Genomic DNA, 18,303 nt, shown 5'->3' with positions numbered 1-18,303 from the left:
CAGGCCCGGCTCAAGGGGTAGGCGGTATAGGCCCACGCCTAGGGCGGCATTTTTCAGGGGCGGCATTTAACATTTTTGTATATTTGATAATTTTTAAAAAGATTCCTTGTACCTATTTATATTAGATCATGTTTAGTGAAAAATAAAAATCAATATAAAAATATAAAATTTGGTCAGTATGATCGGACAAATTTAAACGTGTGTTTATGCATTTGGTCGACTGTTGACAGCAGCAAGTTGCGGTGTTTGTGGTTTTTAATCAGTTCCCTGAATCAGTCTTATCTGGCCCCGATAACGCGTGTTGTTTTTAATTTTATCTCATCCACTAAACGCACTATTGACGAATATTAATAATATTCGTCAATAGTGCGTTTGGTTTTTATTTTGGTCAATAATATTATATTATTGACCAAAAATAGGTACCGATTCCGATTGAAGTTTACAGATTAGTTAATAATAATGATTTCATTTTCATTTGCCTGCCGACTTTCATCAGACAAACATTTGCCTTTGTACGCATCTATTGCTTTACGAATTACAGGTACCTATTCTTATAAATTATAATAATTTAACATATAATTTGTTTATATTTAAAATAATTATCTTTATGAATTATGATACACATTTTTGTACGGAAATTAATATTTATTAAGCTTGTTTATCAATTTAAATTGATATGGCGTATAAATCACTATCGTACTATTCTACTAAACGATTTCTACTAATAATTTTGTCATTGGACTCTCTTCGGTCTTATTAAAATGCATCGCGTTTACACTTTCATTATTATTTTGTCCCGTTAAATCGCAATAATAAATTATATACCTTAAGACCAATAAATTTATATAATAATATCCCTTCATTAGTTGCGCGATATTGTATATCCTTAGTTGTCGCGTGAATTACAAATGTATAATATTATTTATTAGTAAAATGAAGGTATTTAATGAGTAATGATTAAATTATTTAATTTAGGTACCTATCTTATATATAATAATAATTCAAGAATGAATAACTCTGACGTGGGTAACACTAAAAAGCGACACCGTTTATCGGGATCGGAGTATAAAAAAAGACGTGCAGCGGCGCAAGCTGAAATTGCCAAACAATCCGGCTTAATGCTTAAATTTTTTAAATCCGAACATGATGATACTGTTGAATCCAAAGTAAACAATGAAGTTGTAAGATCTGAAGTTACAGATTTTAATTCAAAAATGGACAATTCAAATGAAAATTTAAATTTGGATGTTGAAATTATTAAGGACCCTGCAAAGTGGCCTGTAATTAATGATAAAATGAAATTACTATTAGTCAAAAATAATCCCCTTCAAATAAATTTAAATTATTACCCATTAGATGATTCTAAAAGAAAGTTTTCTAACGCTCACTACTTTAAGACATTATCTAACGGAGAAAAGCTAAATAGGACCTGGCTTATTTATTCAGAGTCAAGTGACTCAGTATTTTGTTTTTGCTGCAAATTATTTAAAAAAGATTTATCTTCTCTCTCTAAGCAAGGTACCAGAGACTGGAAAAATATATCTCATATACTAATACGGCATGAAAACTCTCCAAATCATAAAATTGCGTATGAAGATTGGAAAATCCTTCAGACTCGAATGATGCAAGGAAAAACTATCGACGATGAAAATCAAGCTTTAATTCGAAAAGAAACAAAACACTGGAAAGCCGTAATGGAAAGAATTATATCTCTTATTCAAACTTTGGGAATGCAAAATTTAGCTTTACGAGGCAGTTCTGATAAATTATATGAATTCGACAATGGAAATTTTTTGAAATTAATTGAACTTCTGGGAAAATTTGACCCTATAATAAAAGAGCATATTAGTAGAATAACATCTCAAGACATACATACTCATTACCTCGGTAAAAATATTCAAAATGAAATAATCCAACTTCTAGATAACAAAATAAGACAAAAAATAATATCAGCAGTACAAAATTCGAAATACTATTCTATTATTTTGGACTGTACACCTGACGTTAGTCATAAAGAGCAGATGACAATGATTATAAGATTCGTAACAGCTACCGAAAAGAAAGAAAATGTTCCAGCAAAAGTTTCTATAAGTGAACATTTTTTAACATTTATTGAATTACATGATACTACTGGTTTAAATATGACTAATGTTTTACTTGAAACACTTAAAAAATATGGTATTTTACTTGATGACATGAGGGGACAAGGATATGATAACGGTGCCAATATGCGTGGTACACAAAATGGTGTCCAAGCAAGAGTTCGTCAACTTAACCGAAGAGCGTTCTATGTACCATGCAATGCTCATTCATTAAATTTAGTTTTAAGTGATTCTGCTAATTGTTGTCTTGATGCAGTTATATTTTTTAATATAATTCAAGAAGTCTTTGTTTTTTTCTCTGTATCGACTCATCGATGGAATGTCTTATTAAAACACATAAATAATCTAACTGTAAAACCCCTTAGTGCGACCCGCTGGGAAAGCAGATTAGATGCAGTACGAGCTATAAGATTTCAAGTCAAAGAAATATATTCAGCCCTTTTAGAAATATCTCAAGATAATTCGTTGGTAAATCCTTCTGGAGTAAAAAGTCGCGCCGAAGCAATTGGTATCATCAATAAGTTTTTAAGCTTTAAATTTTTGTGTTGCTTGGTAGTTTGGTACGATGTTTTATTTGAGATAAATATTACCAGTAAAATGTTACAATCAATATCGCTTGACGTTTCTGAAACAGTTAAACAATTAGATTCAACTAAACATTTTTTAATGAGATATCGTTCTGATGAAGGATTTGAAAATACATTGAAGTCTGCTAAACTACTAGCAAACGAGCTTGGAATTGAAGATTCATTTCCATCAATAGATCAAAGTAGAATTAGACGTACAAATACACAGTTTAATTATGAGTCATGTGATGATCCCATAATTGATTCCAAACAAAAATTCAAAGTAAACTTTTTCAATGCAATTTTAGATAGAGCTATACAATCAATTAACGAAAGATTTTTACAACTTTCTGAACATGTAAACTTATTTTCATTTCTTTATGACATTTCCAAAATAAAAAATAGCGATGAACTTATGACTCATTGTAAAGATCTACAACTAGCACTTGCATCAGATGACGGCTTAACTTCTGACATTGATGCAGTAGAATTATATAATGAAATAACAGCTCTGCAAAGACGGTTCAATGATACAGAAACTAATCCTCGAATTGTTTTGGAATATATTTGTGCAAATCAATTAGTTGAACTTTTTCCTAACACTTTTGTATCGTTAAGAATCCTTTTAACACTACCTGTGACGGCTGCCACTGGGGAAAGAAGTTTCTCTAAATTAAAAATTATTAAAAATTATTTACGATCTCAAATGTCACAGGATCGCTTAGTGGGCCTTGCAATGATTTCAATCGAGAAAGAATTAGCCTATAATATGGACATGGAAGAAGTTGTATCTGATTTTGCTAATGCAAAAGCAAGAAAAGTCAAGTTTTAATTTCTAATACCATGTTAATATTTATATTATGATTTAATTAACTTTTATTATATTACAAACTATTTTTAAATTGTTTCGTTTTATTTAAATTAGTAGAGATTTACTTATGTATAAATATATCAATCTAATCAATTGTTAACTTTATACAAATAAATATAATGAACTCAGAATTAACTATATTTTAGTAATGTTTATGTGAAAAAATATTTGATGTAGTATTTACATGTATAAGGGGCGGCAAAACTTAAGTTTGCCTAGGTGTGTAAAATCACTTGAGCCGGGCCTGNCGGCGTCGGCTGTAGGGATATATAAATGAATATTAACATATACGTATATATAAATAATAATATATATATGTATATATATATTAATATTAGCGGCGATGGTAAGAATATATAATCTTCGCATAATATCGTGGCACTTTCGTTGGCGTCGACGACGCGATGTCCGGCGTGATCCTCGGGCGTCAAAAGGTTAGCAGCGTTGATGGCGACGGTGCGTGAGTGGAGATCGGTTTATTGACGTTGCCACTTTGACAACAGGAAGAATACTACGGTATCATTAGCGGCGGTACGTCGTCGGCCGTGCGGCACTTGCTGGACTTTGCACCGCGGCGTATAACGCGCGGTGTTGGTCAGTCAAATACTCAAAATTATACAGAAAAAAAATAGTGTAGTTGCCGACTGGTGAGCGGGGTGGGGTGAATGCGTTACGACGGTCTAGTCTCAAGGTCATAGACGACGGGATACGCAACATAATAACATGTGCCGCGTGGAGTTACAAACTTACAACATACAAACAACATACAAACAATATACAAACAACATACAAACAACATACATGTGAAACTAATAAAAGCGTGTTAATATAAGACTCTGAAAATAATAATAAATGCGCTACAACATTTTTTTTTGGTTGAAAAGAAATTATTGTAGATTAAAGTGCTATAATTTTGAAAAATCNTTTGGTTGAAAAGAAATTATTGTAGATTAAAGTGCTATAATTTTGAAAAATCTCCTTCAATCTCATTAAAGGAAAATGTCTAAAAAAACATTTTAATTTTCATTTTTAATTGATGTTATACGGAATAGGTTGTGTAATTATGAGACATAAGTTATTTGTATTATAATTGTATATAATATAAGGAGATGTACAAAGGCAACGGGTCGCGTAACTTAACAGAAAATAAATGACGACTGAAAACATAAAAGTACACTAATTGATATATTATGTGAACTACAACACTTGCAAAAAGAATGTGACTTTTCACCTTTATATTATGCTAACAAATGTAAAAATACATTCTAAACTATGTGTTATTTTAAGTGTATTAAAATCAAATTACTGCACTTAAGGGGTTGTTTAATAAAATTAACAATAATTGTTAATTATTGTTTCAAATTATTCTAATTATTGAAATAATTTTTAGAAAACTGAAATAAATTATTACAAATTTTTATCGATAATACTTCAGACATACAGTGACGAGCAAAAGTGAAAACAACTACCAAAATTTTTGAAAAATTAGCATTTTCAAAACTAANTATACAGTGACGAGCAAAAGTGAACACAACTACCAAAATTTTTGGAAAATTAGCATTTTCAAAACTAAATATTAATTTAATTTAATACATTTTTGAATCCATATTCTAGGGGTTAAAACAAAAGTTTATGCACAAAAAATAGTCACGAAAAAAATAAAAGGCCTGAGAGTTTGTTTATTTAAAAATACTCACTTTTGCACCTGTTATTAATACAACGTAAAAACCCAAATTGTAGTGCGTGTCTTTGACTTGCTATTTTTAGGACGTCTGGAGAAAAGAGTTTTTTCACTTTTGATTTGTTTACATTTCTTTCTATTACAAAAAGAATACTCTATTTCTATTTTAATCAGTCTTTCGTAGTGAAAGGAACCAACATGAAAATTACTCCTCAAAAAACGGCACAAATTGTTTCGATACTAAAATCGGGTCAATCAACCAGAGAAGTGGCTCGACAGTGTGGCGTCAGCCAAACGACAGTGCAAAAAATAAAAAATAAAGGTTGTCCTAACGCTTTACCTCAACTAAAAGGAAGACCTAAGTGTACTACCCCACAAGATAGATGAAGACTTGTTCACTTTTTACAAACTGGAGAAGCATCTTCATCTTCATTGGCGGCCAATCTATTACAACAATACACGGGGAAAAAAGTAAGCAGGTGGACAGCTTCGAGAATTCTCAAGGAACAAAATTTTGTGTGTGCCAAAAAAAAGAGAAAACCCGCAATTTCCAAAAAAAAATATGAAGGCTAGGTTAAAGTTTGCTAAAGATCATAAACACTGGACAGAAAAAGACTGAATGAGGGTGATATGGTCGGATGAAACCAAAATTAATAGATACTGCTCTGACGGAAGGTCCTGGTTCTGGATAAGGACTGGCAAGAGCCTTAAACCATCCCATATCAAGCAGACGGTCAAGCATGGTGGAGGATCTGTCATGCTATGGGGCTGTTTTACTGCACATGGACCCGGACAAACAAAATTGTTTGTACTATGGATCAATACATGTATAAAAACATCTATCAAGAAATTTGCAAGGTGTGGTCGCAGAAATGCCAATACCAAACAATGAAGTCATTTTCAAACAAGATAATGACCCCAAGCATACAGCGAAATCCCTTAAACAATGGCTTGCCAATCAAAAATTTAAAATTATGGATTGGCCAGCTCAAAGTCCCGACCTGAACCCAATAGAAAAATTTTGGGCATATTTAAAAAAAAAATTATACAGTGAGTACCACGGTCCACCGACTTTACTCGACAATTTGTGGGAAAGAATTAGAGAAGAATGGACAAAAATTGATGTGGACTACTGCGAGTCATTGGTCAACAGCATGCCACGAAGGATGGAAGCAGTGATAAAAGCTAAAGGCTTGTGGACAAAATATTAACGCTAGAATATATTTATAATAATTACCGGTGCAAAAGTGAGTACTTTTAAAAATTCATTTTCTAGAAACTCGCTACTTATTGTTTGTATTTTTTCAGCTAATAAACTTTAATTTTGTTATACAAATACATTTATTTCTTTGATTAATATAATTATACATGTGTTGTTTTTTTATAACCTTATTTCTCAAAATTTTCTTATTAGTGTTCACTTTTGCTCGTCACTGTATATGTTTTCAACGACATCTTCTTCTACTTCCTCACCATAATCCCAACTATGTGGGGTCGGCACATTGACACGATCTCCCACATCATCTATGCTCACATCAGCTGTCCTCATATCGCATTCAATAGCATCCCTTCATCTCATTTTTGGTCTTCCTCTACCTCTTCTTCCTTCAACATTAATTTCTATAACTGTTTTTACAGCTTCCGGGTCTTCTCTCCTCATAACATGATCAAACCTATACTCCCTCTTATCTATTACCTTTTCCCAATTTTTCATACTATGACTCATTAGCTTTATGCGTCTATAATTTCCACACGCCTGCATGTCACCTTTACCTTTAAATATCGACACCACAATACTATTCCTCTATTCATTTGGAATTTTTCCTTCTAATAAGATTTTATTTAAAAGTTCCTTCAACCACCTTATGCCAATGCCGCCTAATATTTTCCATACTTCTACTGGCACTTCATCTGGTCCTACTACTTTATTCTTTTTCATTTATGCCACAGCCACACCTCTTCTCGCTAAATAAATCTACCAGTTCCTCATTCCACGAGATATCCTCTAATGTCTCTTTTGGGTACTCCTTATTCAGTAATTTTTCAAAATACTCTGTCCACCTTTTTTTCACATCATCATCACTCGAAAGTACCTTATTATCAACACTTTTTATACACTTTATATAATGATAATCTTTAGACCTTTCTCTCTTACTTTTGAAAATCTATAGATTTATTTTTCGCCTTCCTTTGTTCCTAGCCTATCATACATCTTATCATACCTCTTAAACCTCGCCTTACTTACTGCACATACGTTTATGCTCTATCCAATCTTCTCTCCTTTTGCTCTTCTGCCATACTTTAATTTTCATTTTCTCAATGTCTATGATTTTTTGATCGTCCTCATCCCACCACCAGGTTTCTTTGTTTCCTGGCATTCTACTCCTACTTTCACCAACAATCTCCTTTGCAGTATTCTTTACACAACTAGCAAATATATTCCACACAACATTTATATCTCCCTCGACATTCCAAGCCATCCTCTCTTTTACTGTCTTGACAAACTCTTTTTCATTTTCCCTTTTCAATTTCCACCACCGGATATTTGATTTTTTCCTCATTTTCCTTCTATTTTTTCATGTTCTCTTTTCAGTACACCACACCTACATTACCATCAGTCTATGTTGTGTAGTTACACTCTCGCCTAGTATAAATTTACAATCTTTTAATATTGACAATAAATTAATTATTAATTTTATAATTAAAGAAATAGAATTTAGTAAACAAAATAATTCAGTTAAAATGGACAAATTTTAGTATAATTTATTAGATGATTTAATAAATTATGTAATATTAATGCAAATAGAAATTCAGAATGTATAGTTAGTCTAAATCTTAAGGAAAAATTGTACAAACAAATTAATCTCTTCTGATAATATAACAATAGCACTTTTTACTGTTTATCTGTTTTACTACAGATTTGGCTGTAGTAAAACCTAACTCAACCAGGATTATTACAACCTGTTTAGTTAGAATCTATTAAACCTATTTTTTCACCATTGCTTTGATTATCTAGGTTCGTTATCTATATCTAAAGGGGAAAAAAATTTGATTATAGCGATTTGCAATGCTACTAAAGTGGCTTTTGCAAAGGCAGTAGCTAATGATGATGGGGTAATAAACTTTTTGATGGATACGATAACATTTTACAGTACTCCTTCCATTTTTATCATCGACAGAGGGACCTTATTTTAGAATGAGGAAATGGAATTAGTAAGTGAGAAATTAGGAATAAAACAAGGTTTTAGTTTAGCATACCACTCTCAAAGTAATGGGAGTACAGAGTTGATGAATAAAATAATACGTAATAGTTTAACGCACTATGTAAATAGCTACCAAAATAATATTAACAAATGTATTATTATTATTTTGTATCTATCTTTCTCTCTTATATATAAGAGTCTAGAGTTGAATGATGATATTCCTACAATGTTGACACTATAAGCCTTGGATAGGCCTTTACACATGACTGGTGAAACAACTACCGCTCAAGTTGTCCGGCTGGTATCAAAAACTTTATTCCTTAGGCCTTTTCCGTTTTTGACTACTTTATTCCTTTTCGCCTGTTGTCTTCGCGCACATCCGAGATGGAACAATCCACTTAAGTTCTGTTTAGAACTCCTCATACTTTTGACACAAACATTTTGCACGGACTGTCGACCTGACGCAACCTGATTAATCGCCTTTTACAATTGGTAGAGGGACCGTATTCTTACAGAATTATTCTTTTCCCCTTCAATAAGTAACGTATATCTTGTAAATATTCTACAAATACGCAGGCCTACGTCTATCTTGTGTGCATGCGTTACCCTAAAATAAAATAAAAATGTGAAAGTATTTTTATACTTTATGAGTTTTAAAGCATGATTAATTTGCATAGTGTATTTTTGTCATTATCAAATAATATATGTTAATAAGTAGAAACGCGATTATGGATACAACTGATTATTGAATGGGTCGAAATTTCCTTGACTGTAGCCTGGAAAACAGTTTGTCACTTCGAAAAAAGCCGTTAAAGCAATTGAAGTACATCTTAATATTTGATAAATTAAAGTTTTTGAGGGAAAACGATCATGTAAATATTAATGTAATCATTAATTGCTTTATATAAATAATTAATGTAGTTAAAAAAACTAAAATGTTGATTGCTATCCATCATTGTTTATTATATTTCTAACGTTAAAGGACAATATATTTGCTGTAATTGTTATGATCAATAAAAATCATGTTTTTCTTTCACATGTTTTATCTATAATCATGAGTAGAACCGTGTAACAACAATCAAAATTAGTTATTATCACAATATATTTATAATTAAACATCTATAGTAATAGCAGTATTGATTTTCGAAAAGTGTTCAAACGGCATCACAGAGTTGAAAAAAATGGCACCTTATGTTATCATTCATTGCTATCAATATAGAATTTTGTGTGATATTGTAATATTTCATACTTTTTATTTCCTTCTTAGGAACAAACGTAAAATTGAGGGGAGGAGTAACTAAATAATCCCCAACTTCATTATTTTCAATATAATTTAATGAAAAGAAAAAAATTTCGAGATGGGGTAAAATAACTCTCACTCATCTCAATAATACAACCATTTCTATATGAAAACTGAAAAAGGTTAAGGGTATTTCCGATTTGGAACTTGAAATTCTTTAGTTAAGCGCATATCCTATGATATTTTTACGAAAATACATGTACGCATTAACGTTTTTAATAAAATTATACTTAGAGATCAATTGTTTACTATTTAGCAGTGCACATTTTTATGGTTTAGGATTAGGGTGAAAATTAAAAAAAAGTTGATTATAAATCTATTTTAATTAAAAATTTCTGAGAAGTTGATAAAAGTTGCTGCTTTCATTATTGAGAATACTGAATTAATAATTTTTTTTAGATTTTGCAACTAATAATTAGTTAAATTATAAAAATTAACTTTAATAATACATATTGTGTTAATACACGTAATGTGCAATGCACGTTTAATTAAAATATTTGTGATTGTGAATTTCAACACAGAAGTTGGACTGAGATACATTAGTATATGAAAACATTTAAATTTTTATTTAGGTGTAACTGCATTTACTTTATTGAAAACTTGCAAAATTGTATAAAGTCAGAAACGTCTAAAAAATTTCTTCTTATTTTATTTATAAAAAATCTAAATACAGCTCTAAAATCATTATTACGTGCGTTGGTTTTGCGATACCAAAATCATCTGTTTAATTGAGAACATGATTGATTTTTATACGATTTCAATGAAACCAACACGTTTCCTTCAAAATAGTAAATGGACGTTGAGCGTGTATATTTGTATGATTCAAAATATATTACACATGCAGTAGTTTAATTACCATGGTATAATTTCACGAATATTGTGACGTATTTAGTGGAAACCAATGAAAAATATGAGGATAGATTGTCGGTGGTGGTCTAGATCTCAAAGCCTGAATGTTATGTTATTATTAATGATCTAGTTATAGGGTTGTTTCATTCAAAACTAAATTTCCCGATATTACCATATGGACATGCATCAGAAGTGGGGAAAACGTATTCAGAAAATGGAACGATCGAAGACACGGTGCTATATGATTACAATATTATAAAAGTTGTAAAGCGAGTATCGTTTTTTCTTAAACCATTCTGTTCATTGTCTGTCTGTTCATTGTTGTACACAGATCGCCCACGCCACTCGTATGTGTATATAGTATTTTTTTTTTATTTCCGTTCATTAGTCAATCTCCCGCGGCGGATATATTTACCGCATGGAACAATCTATCTGCCGCGATACAGCCGCCAGAGACTAACCACGAACCCTGTGACGATGGGGGTTCACATCTCAAGTTTTGCCTCCACATAAATAATAATACTGCAAACGGCGTTAAACACGATGACGACGACAATGATGTGCAGACGATGCTGCCGTTAGATTACGGTTTTTTTTTTGTTATTTTAAGTTATCTTTGTTGCACGGTATTGTTGGCACACTATGATAAAGATTGAAAAAATATTGTTTCTCTCGTGTCATTGTTATATTCTATACTATGTTGTGTAATACAATCAAAACATTATTATATTTAATTAATGATAAATCGTGCTGGTACATAATATTGGGCGCTTATAAATACAAAAATCTCGTGCTAGTCTAAGTACGTGTGGTCTTGCACATGTTACACATTTGCTGTTTTTCGTTTATACTGATTTATTTGAGTATATACGTTTCTTTTTAGCTTCGATGCATAGATGAGAAGGTATTAATTTTATCATGATGTGTTTTTTTTTGTGTCTGTTACTACTTTTTCTCAGTTCTCACAGGATCGATTTCTTTCAACGATACGTCAAAAGATCTAGTTGAAGACATTACCCTTAAAAATTGAAAAAATTTCCCTCGTTCCCCGTAAATGGGGAACATTTTTTTCACTTTTTTTTCTTAAAACTGCTATAAATTTTTGAAAAATGAATGTACTAATATAATTTTTTTAAAAAAAAATCTTATGTATTTTCCTATATTTGATATAACTTTTTTGAAAATCTAACACTTAACCTATTTATAGGGGGGAATTTATAATAGTAATTTTTTTACAAAAAATAACTTATTCAACTTAACTTTTGAAAATGTTACGGAAATACTGCGTCCTTTAAACATATATCAAATTAAAGCTTATAACATGTACTACAAAATGAAAAAAAAAATTTATCCTGACAAATTATCTTCTATNTAAAGCTTATAACATGTACTACAAAATGAAAAAAAAAATTTATCCCGACAAATTATCTTCTTTGTGCAAATAGCTGTAGTTAAAAACATACTATTTTTGTGTTAAAATTTTCAACTTTAAATTTCTATAACTTTTCGAAAAATGTATGGATTAATACAATTTTTTTTCATAAATATTTTGTGTTTACTTCTTTTATTTGAAATACTTTTTTTAAAATTAGACCATTTTCCTTTATACAGGGGGGGCTTAAATTTTTAAAAATATGAGTAAAAAGTAGAACTTTTCAATTTAACTTTTGAAAATGTTCCAGAAATACTCAGAATTTTATATATATGTCAAATTAAAGCTTACAATAAATACTATAATTTCCAAAAAAATATTTCTCCCGACACTGTTTCTTCCATGGGAAAATTTCAAATTTAACAAAAATGTAATTTTTATGTAAAAATTACTGTGTAACATGAAATATTTTAACATTTAAAAATGACATAACTTTTTGAAAAATAAACAAATTAAAATAATTTTTTTTATAATGAAACCATAGATATTTTTCTTTCATTTGATATAATTTTTTGAAAAACTGACTCTATACCTGCCCACAGGGGGGATTCAAATAAGCAATTTTTCACACAAGTTAAGCTTTTTAAATTTATTTGCTGAAAATATTTCGGAAATATTGATACTTTTATTTTATCTTAAATTAAAGCTTATATTGTATACTTTACTATGAAAAGAAAATTCGAAATATACATTATCATCTTGGTAAAAATGGCTACCGTATTAAAAAATATGCTATTTTTGTGTTAAAATTCTGGGTTTTGTATTTTATTTTATTTTAAAATATTTTACANTTCTGGGTTTTGTATTTTATTTTATTTTAAAATATCTTACAAGGGGAATATACTGACTCTAATAAATATTATATAATTTAATTGACCTAGAATATAAAGTTAAACTTATTTAATTTTTTGCTCTTCGAAAATAAGTAACTTTAAATTTTGATTAACTTAAATTTATCGATTGGTGAAAGCGACAAACAGATGTCATAACACTAGTGTTTTACACGCTAAGGGTACGAGGTTCGGATCCGCCTGTGGAATTTAATTTCATGCATTTTTTTAAGTTAGAAAAAAATGTTTAAATCATTTGAATTTATCTCATTTAGATTCAATATATTCAATAAATATCATAAATCCCATCACTGTAATCTCCTCTCGCGAGAAGAAATATCTTATTCATGATAATATTATTTTACTATGGGGTTTTTTTTTTGGGGCTGCCATTTATTTTCGAATTAGATTTGATATGATAAAAGTATTCAACTACAAAAGTAAATAATTTTACTTTTTAATTTATTAATATTTTAACTGTATTTGTGTATACTACTACCAGTCTATAATATTCCAATTTTTTTGGTAAAATGTTGCTATATAAATCATTTATAAAAAATATGATTTTTAGTTTCACTTAAATTTAACAATAGATTTTTACTATTGTAATCAAATTATCCAACTTTGCTACCGTTTTTCTCTTTTAAAATCTTAAAATTAGAAAAACATTTATTTGATGTTTTAATAATTCTCATATTTTATAACATAACATTTATAAAATGTTTATTCAAAATCATTAATTTTGAATAATATCTTGAATGTAAAAGTTCATGCAAATATAGTTAAATTATATAAGTATAACTCAAAGTATATTAAATATTAAGTAATCCAAAGACTAATTATTTTCGTTGTTGGTGATTCATATCGTTAATATAAACTTAATAAAATTAAAAAGTTTAATACTAGTTTGTTCGATTAAAATGATAAGTAAATAATAAATGGGTTATTTTCTGTTGGATTTTTTTGTGATTAAATCATCTATAATATAATTTATGTTTGACGTAAGAATTAAAGAATTTTTTTAGAAATAACCGATATATTTATACATATGTCAATTCATTATAACAATATAACATTTATATTTCATATTATGATATATCTTATATTATAATATATAAATCTCTTAAAAGTGTTTCAATTTTTTTTTAATATTTGAACATTTTTTAATTTTTAAACAATTAAACTATTTTTAAATTATCTCTTCCTTTTTTAATATGTTGTAACGTAATAAAATTATCATGAGTATCAGGTCACAGGTAACTGTATTCAAACAGTGCGCGTCGTACATCCGTAGGTTCAGTGTTGCACATACACACATAATTATTGATTAAATTGATATATTCCCTACCACCTGTGATTCTCATCCTAAAAAAAAAACCATAATGATGAACACATTGTCAAGTACCCTCTCCCATGTGTGATCAAGCTGGCATGACAAAAAATATGGTTATGTTCAAAAAAAGAAGCTCTCAATCATCATTCTTTTATGCTTCACTACTTCTTCTTCGTTTGGAATGGCATTGTCTCCTCAATATTTTTGACATGTGTTACAAATCCGTGATGGAGGAGTAAAGTTTTTTCAATTTGGCTTGGCCATCATAATGGCATCAACACCAATACATTTTCTTGGGCATTCAACAACGAAGTATTATGGTATATTTTTGATCCTTTTCTGTTTGTTATAATTTATTTCGTCATCCTCTTATTTGTTTAGTTAATGACTATAGGGATTATAACTATGATTTTAGATTATGTTGTATGGTCAATTCTTTCATTTTCCTTATTCACCTTACGCGAGTTGACAGGTCCTCGGGTGTGGTCAGGGTGGACATGGTGAACATCTCAATGGGTCCCCTACATTTATGTAGGGGATAATACCCATTGACGTTGGTGACATGTCCATTTTACCCTGACCCACACGATGGATCTGTCATACTCACGTTACCCTCCTGTTCTCTTTGTTTTCTCTTGTTGGGACATTATTAAATTAATTATTTGATCCAGTTAATAGTTGATATGTCGAGTCGTTCTGAAATGGACTTTTAAAACTTATTATTTGTAATTATACAATTCACAAAATACAAAGGCCGTTATGAAGCCTGTATGTCTGTAGACATTTAGTTCTAATTGCAATAAAGCATAATGTTACCGCTATGTGCGCCAAATAATGAATGTAAATGAAAGATAATTTATTGGACAGGAATCATATTAACTGGATCTGTTTTCATTTACCTGTTTCTGTTATGACTTGTGGTTTCATATTTATTATCTTAGACTTCCTATTCATATTTCCTTTTTAAAATCCTTGACCATCATTTATTTGTTTATAGTATTTTATTTCACATACTTTCAATATATTTTATTTATTAATATGCTTTAATTGTTGATTAAAATTTTTTTCATAATAATAAAAACAATGAACTTATAATAATTAATAAATTTTAATCATTGTTATCATAAAGGATTACTATTGTTCATTACCTCTCCCCATAGAATAAGGTACAAAATCCCTGGTGCTCCGGCTTTGCCTCGGCCCAGGGTGGACCCTTCTTGGGGTCCTTGTAAAGTTAGGCTGACCTTTATTAGTTTAGCTTACAATGTTTATTAAAAACTGAATCCTTATCATGAATTGAAAACTATTCCTNCTTATTATGAATTGAAAACTATTCTTTAAAATATTGAGACATAAATAATTTTTGAAAACCCTTAAAATTATAATAAAATGTTTTATTGCAAAAGTTTAAACAATAATTTGAAAATATTTTATATTGCAATAATAATTAAGAAATTAGAAGAAATGTGTATCTTGTAGATGTAGAAACAAATATTTTTTTTGGAAATTTAAATGTTAAATAAAATAATATGTTGAGCAAAAATGGAAGGACATTTTATCCAATTCTTAATATATATGAGAATATTAAAAATAGTGATATTATAGTCTAATGAGTCGTTTGATAAAATTGCCACGTCTACCATGAATATCAACGGCTCTTAAAGCAAAATAATACTTGTAACTTGATATGTATCCAGCCAAAAAGTATTGCATTTGCGTTGAAAATGATTCAATATCATTTATGTGGATCTAGTAGGGAGAGTTTTGATAAAGATTACTCAAATAATATAATTCATAATAACGAATGTTCTCATGGCGCTTTTTTAATTTTACTTTTCATTTAAGCATCAAGATCATATCAGTACTAAAGTTAATATTGCTGGTATGTTTTCCATTCAAATCGATACTTCTCAAGACGTCACAGTATCAAATATTTGATCCATTATTGATACATTCGTTATGTTTCTATAAANATCAGATATTTGATCCATTATTATTCGTTATGTTTCTATAGAACATATACCAAAAGTAAATGAGTATGTATTATCCATTTTGAGTGCAAAAGAATCAACAAGTAAAGCATGGTTTATGTTAGTTGAAAATTGCTTTTTAAAAAATGATATTGATGTAAAAAAGTGTGTTGGTAGCTCTACAGACGGAGCCTTAAATATGAAGGGTCAATATCAAGGTTTTTCAGCATGACTTACAAAAGAATCACCTCAACAATTTCACGTTTGGTGCTACGCATATAAACTAAACTTAGTATTGATAGATATTGCATCTATAACAACTCAAGAAATTTCATTATTTGGCCCATTAAACTCATGCGTTGTGTTCTTTTCAGAGTCTTTTAAAAGAAAGAATGTTTGGAGAAATTCTACTACAGATAGTTGTGTTTTAAACTTAATAGATGAAATGAGTTGGTGGGCGAAAGATATTGCTTTGAAAAAGTTTTTTGGAATATTTAATGATCCTTATTTAATTCACTCTTTATAACCACAATCCGAGTTTTTCAATTGATTGTCCAAAATACTGAAAATTTTAATAACGATGCTAAGTATAAAGCAACTAGATATTTAAAAGATTTGACCAACTTTGAAACTATAATAACTGCTCAACTATTATTAAAAATATTTCAAAATACAACTCTACTCTCTAAATATTTATAAACTAATAGAATGTGCATTTTTCAAGCAAAAACATTGATTAAACCACTTTAAAAACACTGAAAAATGAATCTAGAAATTAAGTTGAAAAAGTAAATTTTTTATAAAAAAATTATCATTTATATCCTCCCTGTGGGCAGGTAGAGGGTTAAATTTATAAAAAAAATATACCAAATAATTGGTAGACATTAAGCATCTATAAAAAAAAATGATATTGATTTGTTCATTTTTGAAAAAGTAATGGCAGTTTTAAGAAAGAAAATTGAAAAAATTTCAAAAATTAGTGATTTTAAAATTTGTAATTTTTTTGGAGGTTTCCCCATTTACGGGGAACGAGGAAAATTTTTTCAGTTTTTGAAGGTAATGTCTTCGACTAGATACGATTTGTGATCTTTTAACATATTGTTAAAAGAAATCCGTTCGGTGACAGCTGAGAAAAATGGTAACAGACATAAAAAAAAAATATCATAGTAAAACCAATATCTTCTCAGCTTCGCATCGAAGCTAAAAGGAAAAGAAACGAGTTAATTTCAAACGAGATTTTATTTTAATTTTTTAAGAATTTTTAGTTTTCTTTAATTTTATAAATGACATAGTAATAATTAAAAATTCTGCACTATAATTTATTATTTTGAGAAAAAAATTAAAATAATTACATAATAAGTAAAAAGTACTTTCAAAATTCACTAAACTAGTAAATAACTTATTAACAACACAACTTACGTGATTATTGTTTTGTTTTTTTTTTTTTATAAAAAACTAATAATTATCAAATGCAACTCTTAAATACTTTAAAACTTTAATTTAATAATATTTGATTCAATTCAAAAGAAAACATTCATTCGTTAGAATAGGGAAATTGTTCATTTAATTATTTTAAGAATTTATATAAATAAATATTGGTTAAAATGTAGATTAATATTTTTATTACTCTGACAACAGTAAAGTATAATCTAAACAGAAAAATAAATTAAACTTTTCCGTTCAGTTGTCTGTGAGTAAGAGATTTTGTGTTTAAGTACGTAAATTTATTGTATAGTTTTCTAAATTATCGAAAATTGTACAAAGTTTTGAGATTACTCAAGTGATCATTACGTTTTTTTTTATAATGCCAAACATGAAAAACAGAAAATGTGACGAGGATGAATCGTTAGCATCGAACTCACAGACAAACAATATTTCTAGTGAACATAATTCAGTTGATCCGAAAACTGACCATTCTAATGGAAAAAGAAAAGTTAACAATGACGATGAAACTACAACATTAAATTCACCGCCCAAGAAGTTAGCAACTGGAAAGTGTATAATTGATCCAAGTGCTGGCCAGTCTAGTTCAAAAAGAAAAATTAGCGATGATTACAATGAATATCAGAGAGCTAAAAAAAACCTGTAAATATATTAATTTATTAAATTATTTAGTTTTCCGAAAGAAAGTAAAATTTTTAAAATTCAACTTTTTATTTGCAGTCA

At 29.2% G+C, this 18,303-nt stretch overlaps 2 protein-coding genes across 2 annotated transcripts in view; one reads left to right on the top strand and one right to left on the bottom strand.

The window, feature by feature from the left end:
* Nucleotides 1–18,303, bottom strand: part of LOC126894788 (uncharacterized) — a 72,092-nt gene that overhangs the window by 2,924 nt on the left and 50,865 nt on the right. The window lies entirely within an intron of this gene.
* Nucleotides 460–3,500, top strand: LOC126894781 (zinc finger MYM-type protein 1-like). The gene is made up of 2 exons (XM_050666037.1): nucleotides 460–545; nucleotides 980–3,500. Exons 1-2 carry the CDS (start codon nucleotides 460–462, stop codon nucleotides 3,498–3,500), a joined length of 2,607 nt encoding a protein of 868 aa, XP_050521994.1.

This window comes from Daktulosphaira vitifoliae, unplaced genomic scaffold, assembly GCF_025091365.1.
Source record: "Daktulosphaira vitifoliae isolate Bord-2020 unplaced genomic scaffold, ASM2509136v1 Scaffold_1, whole genome shotgun sequence".
Taxonomy (NCBI): Eukaryota; Metazoa; Arthropoda; class Insecta; order Hemiptera; family Phylloxeridae; genus Daktulosphaira; species Daktulosphaira vitifoliae.
This window is presented reverse-complemented; position numbering and strand designations above follow the sequence as displayed.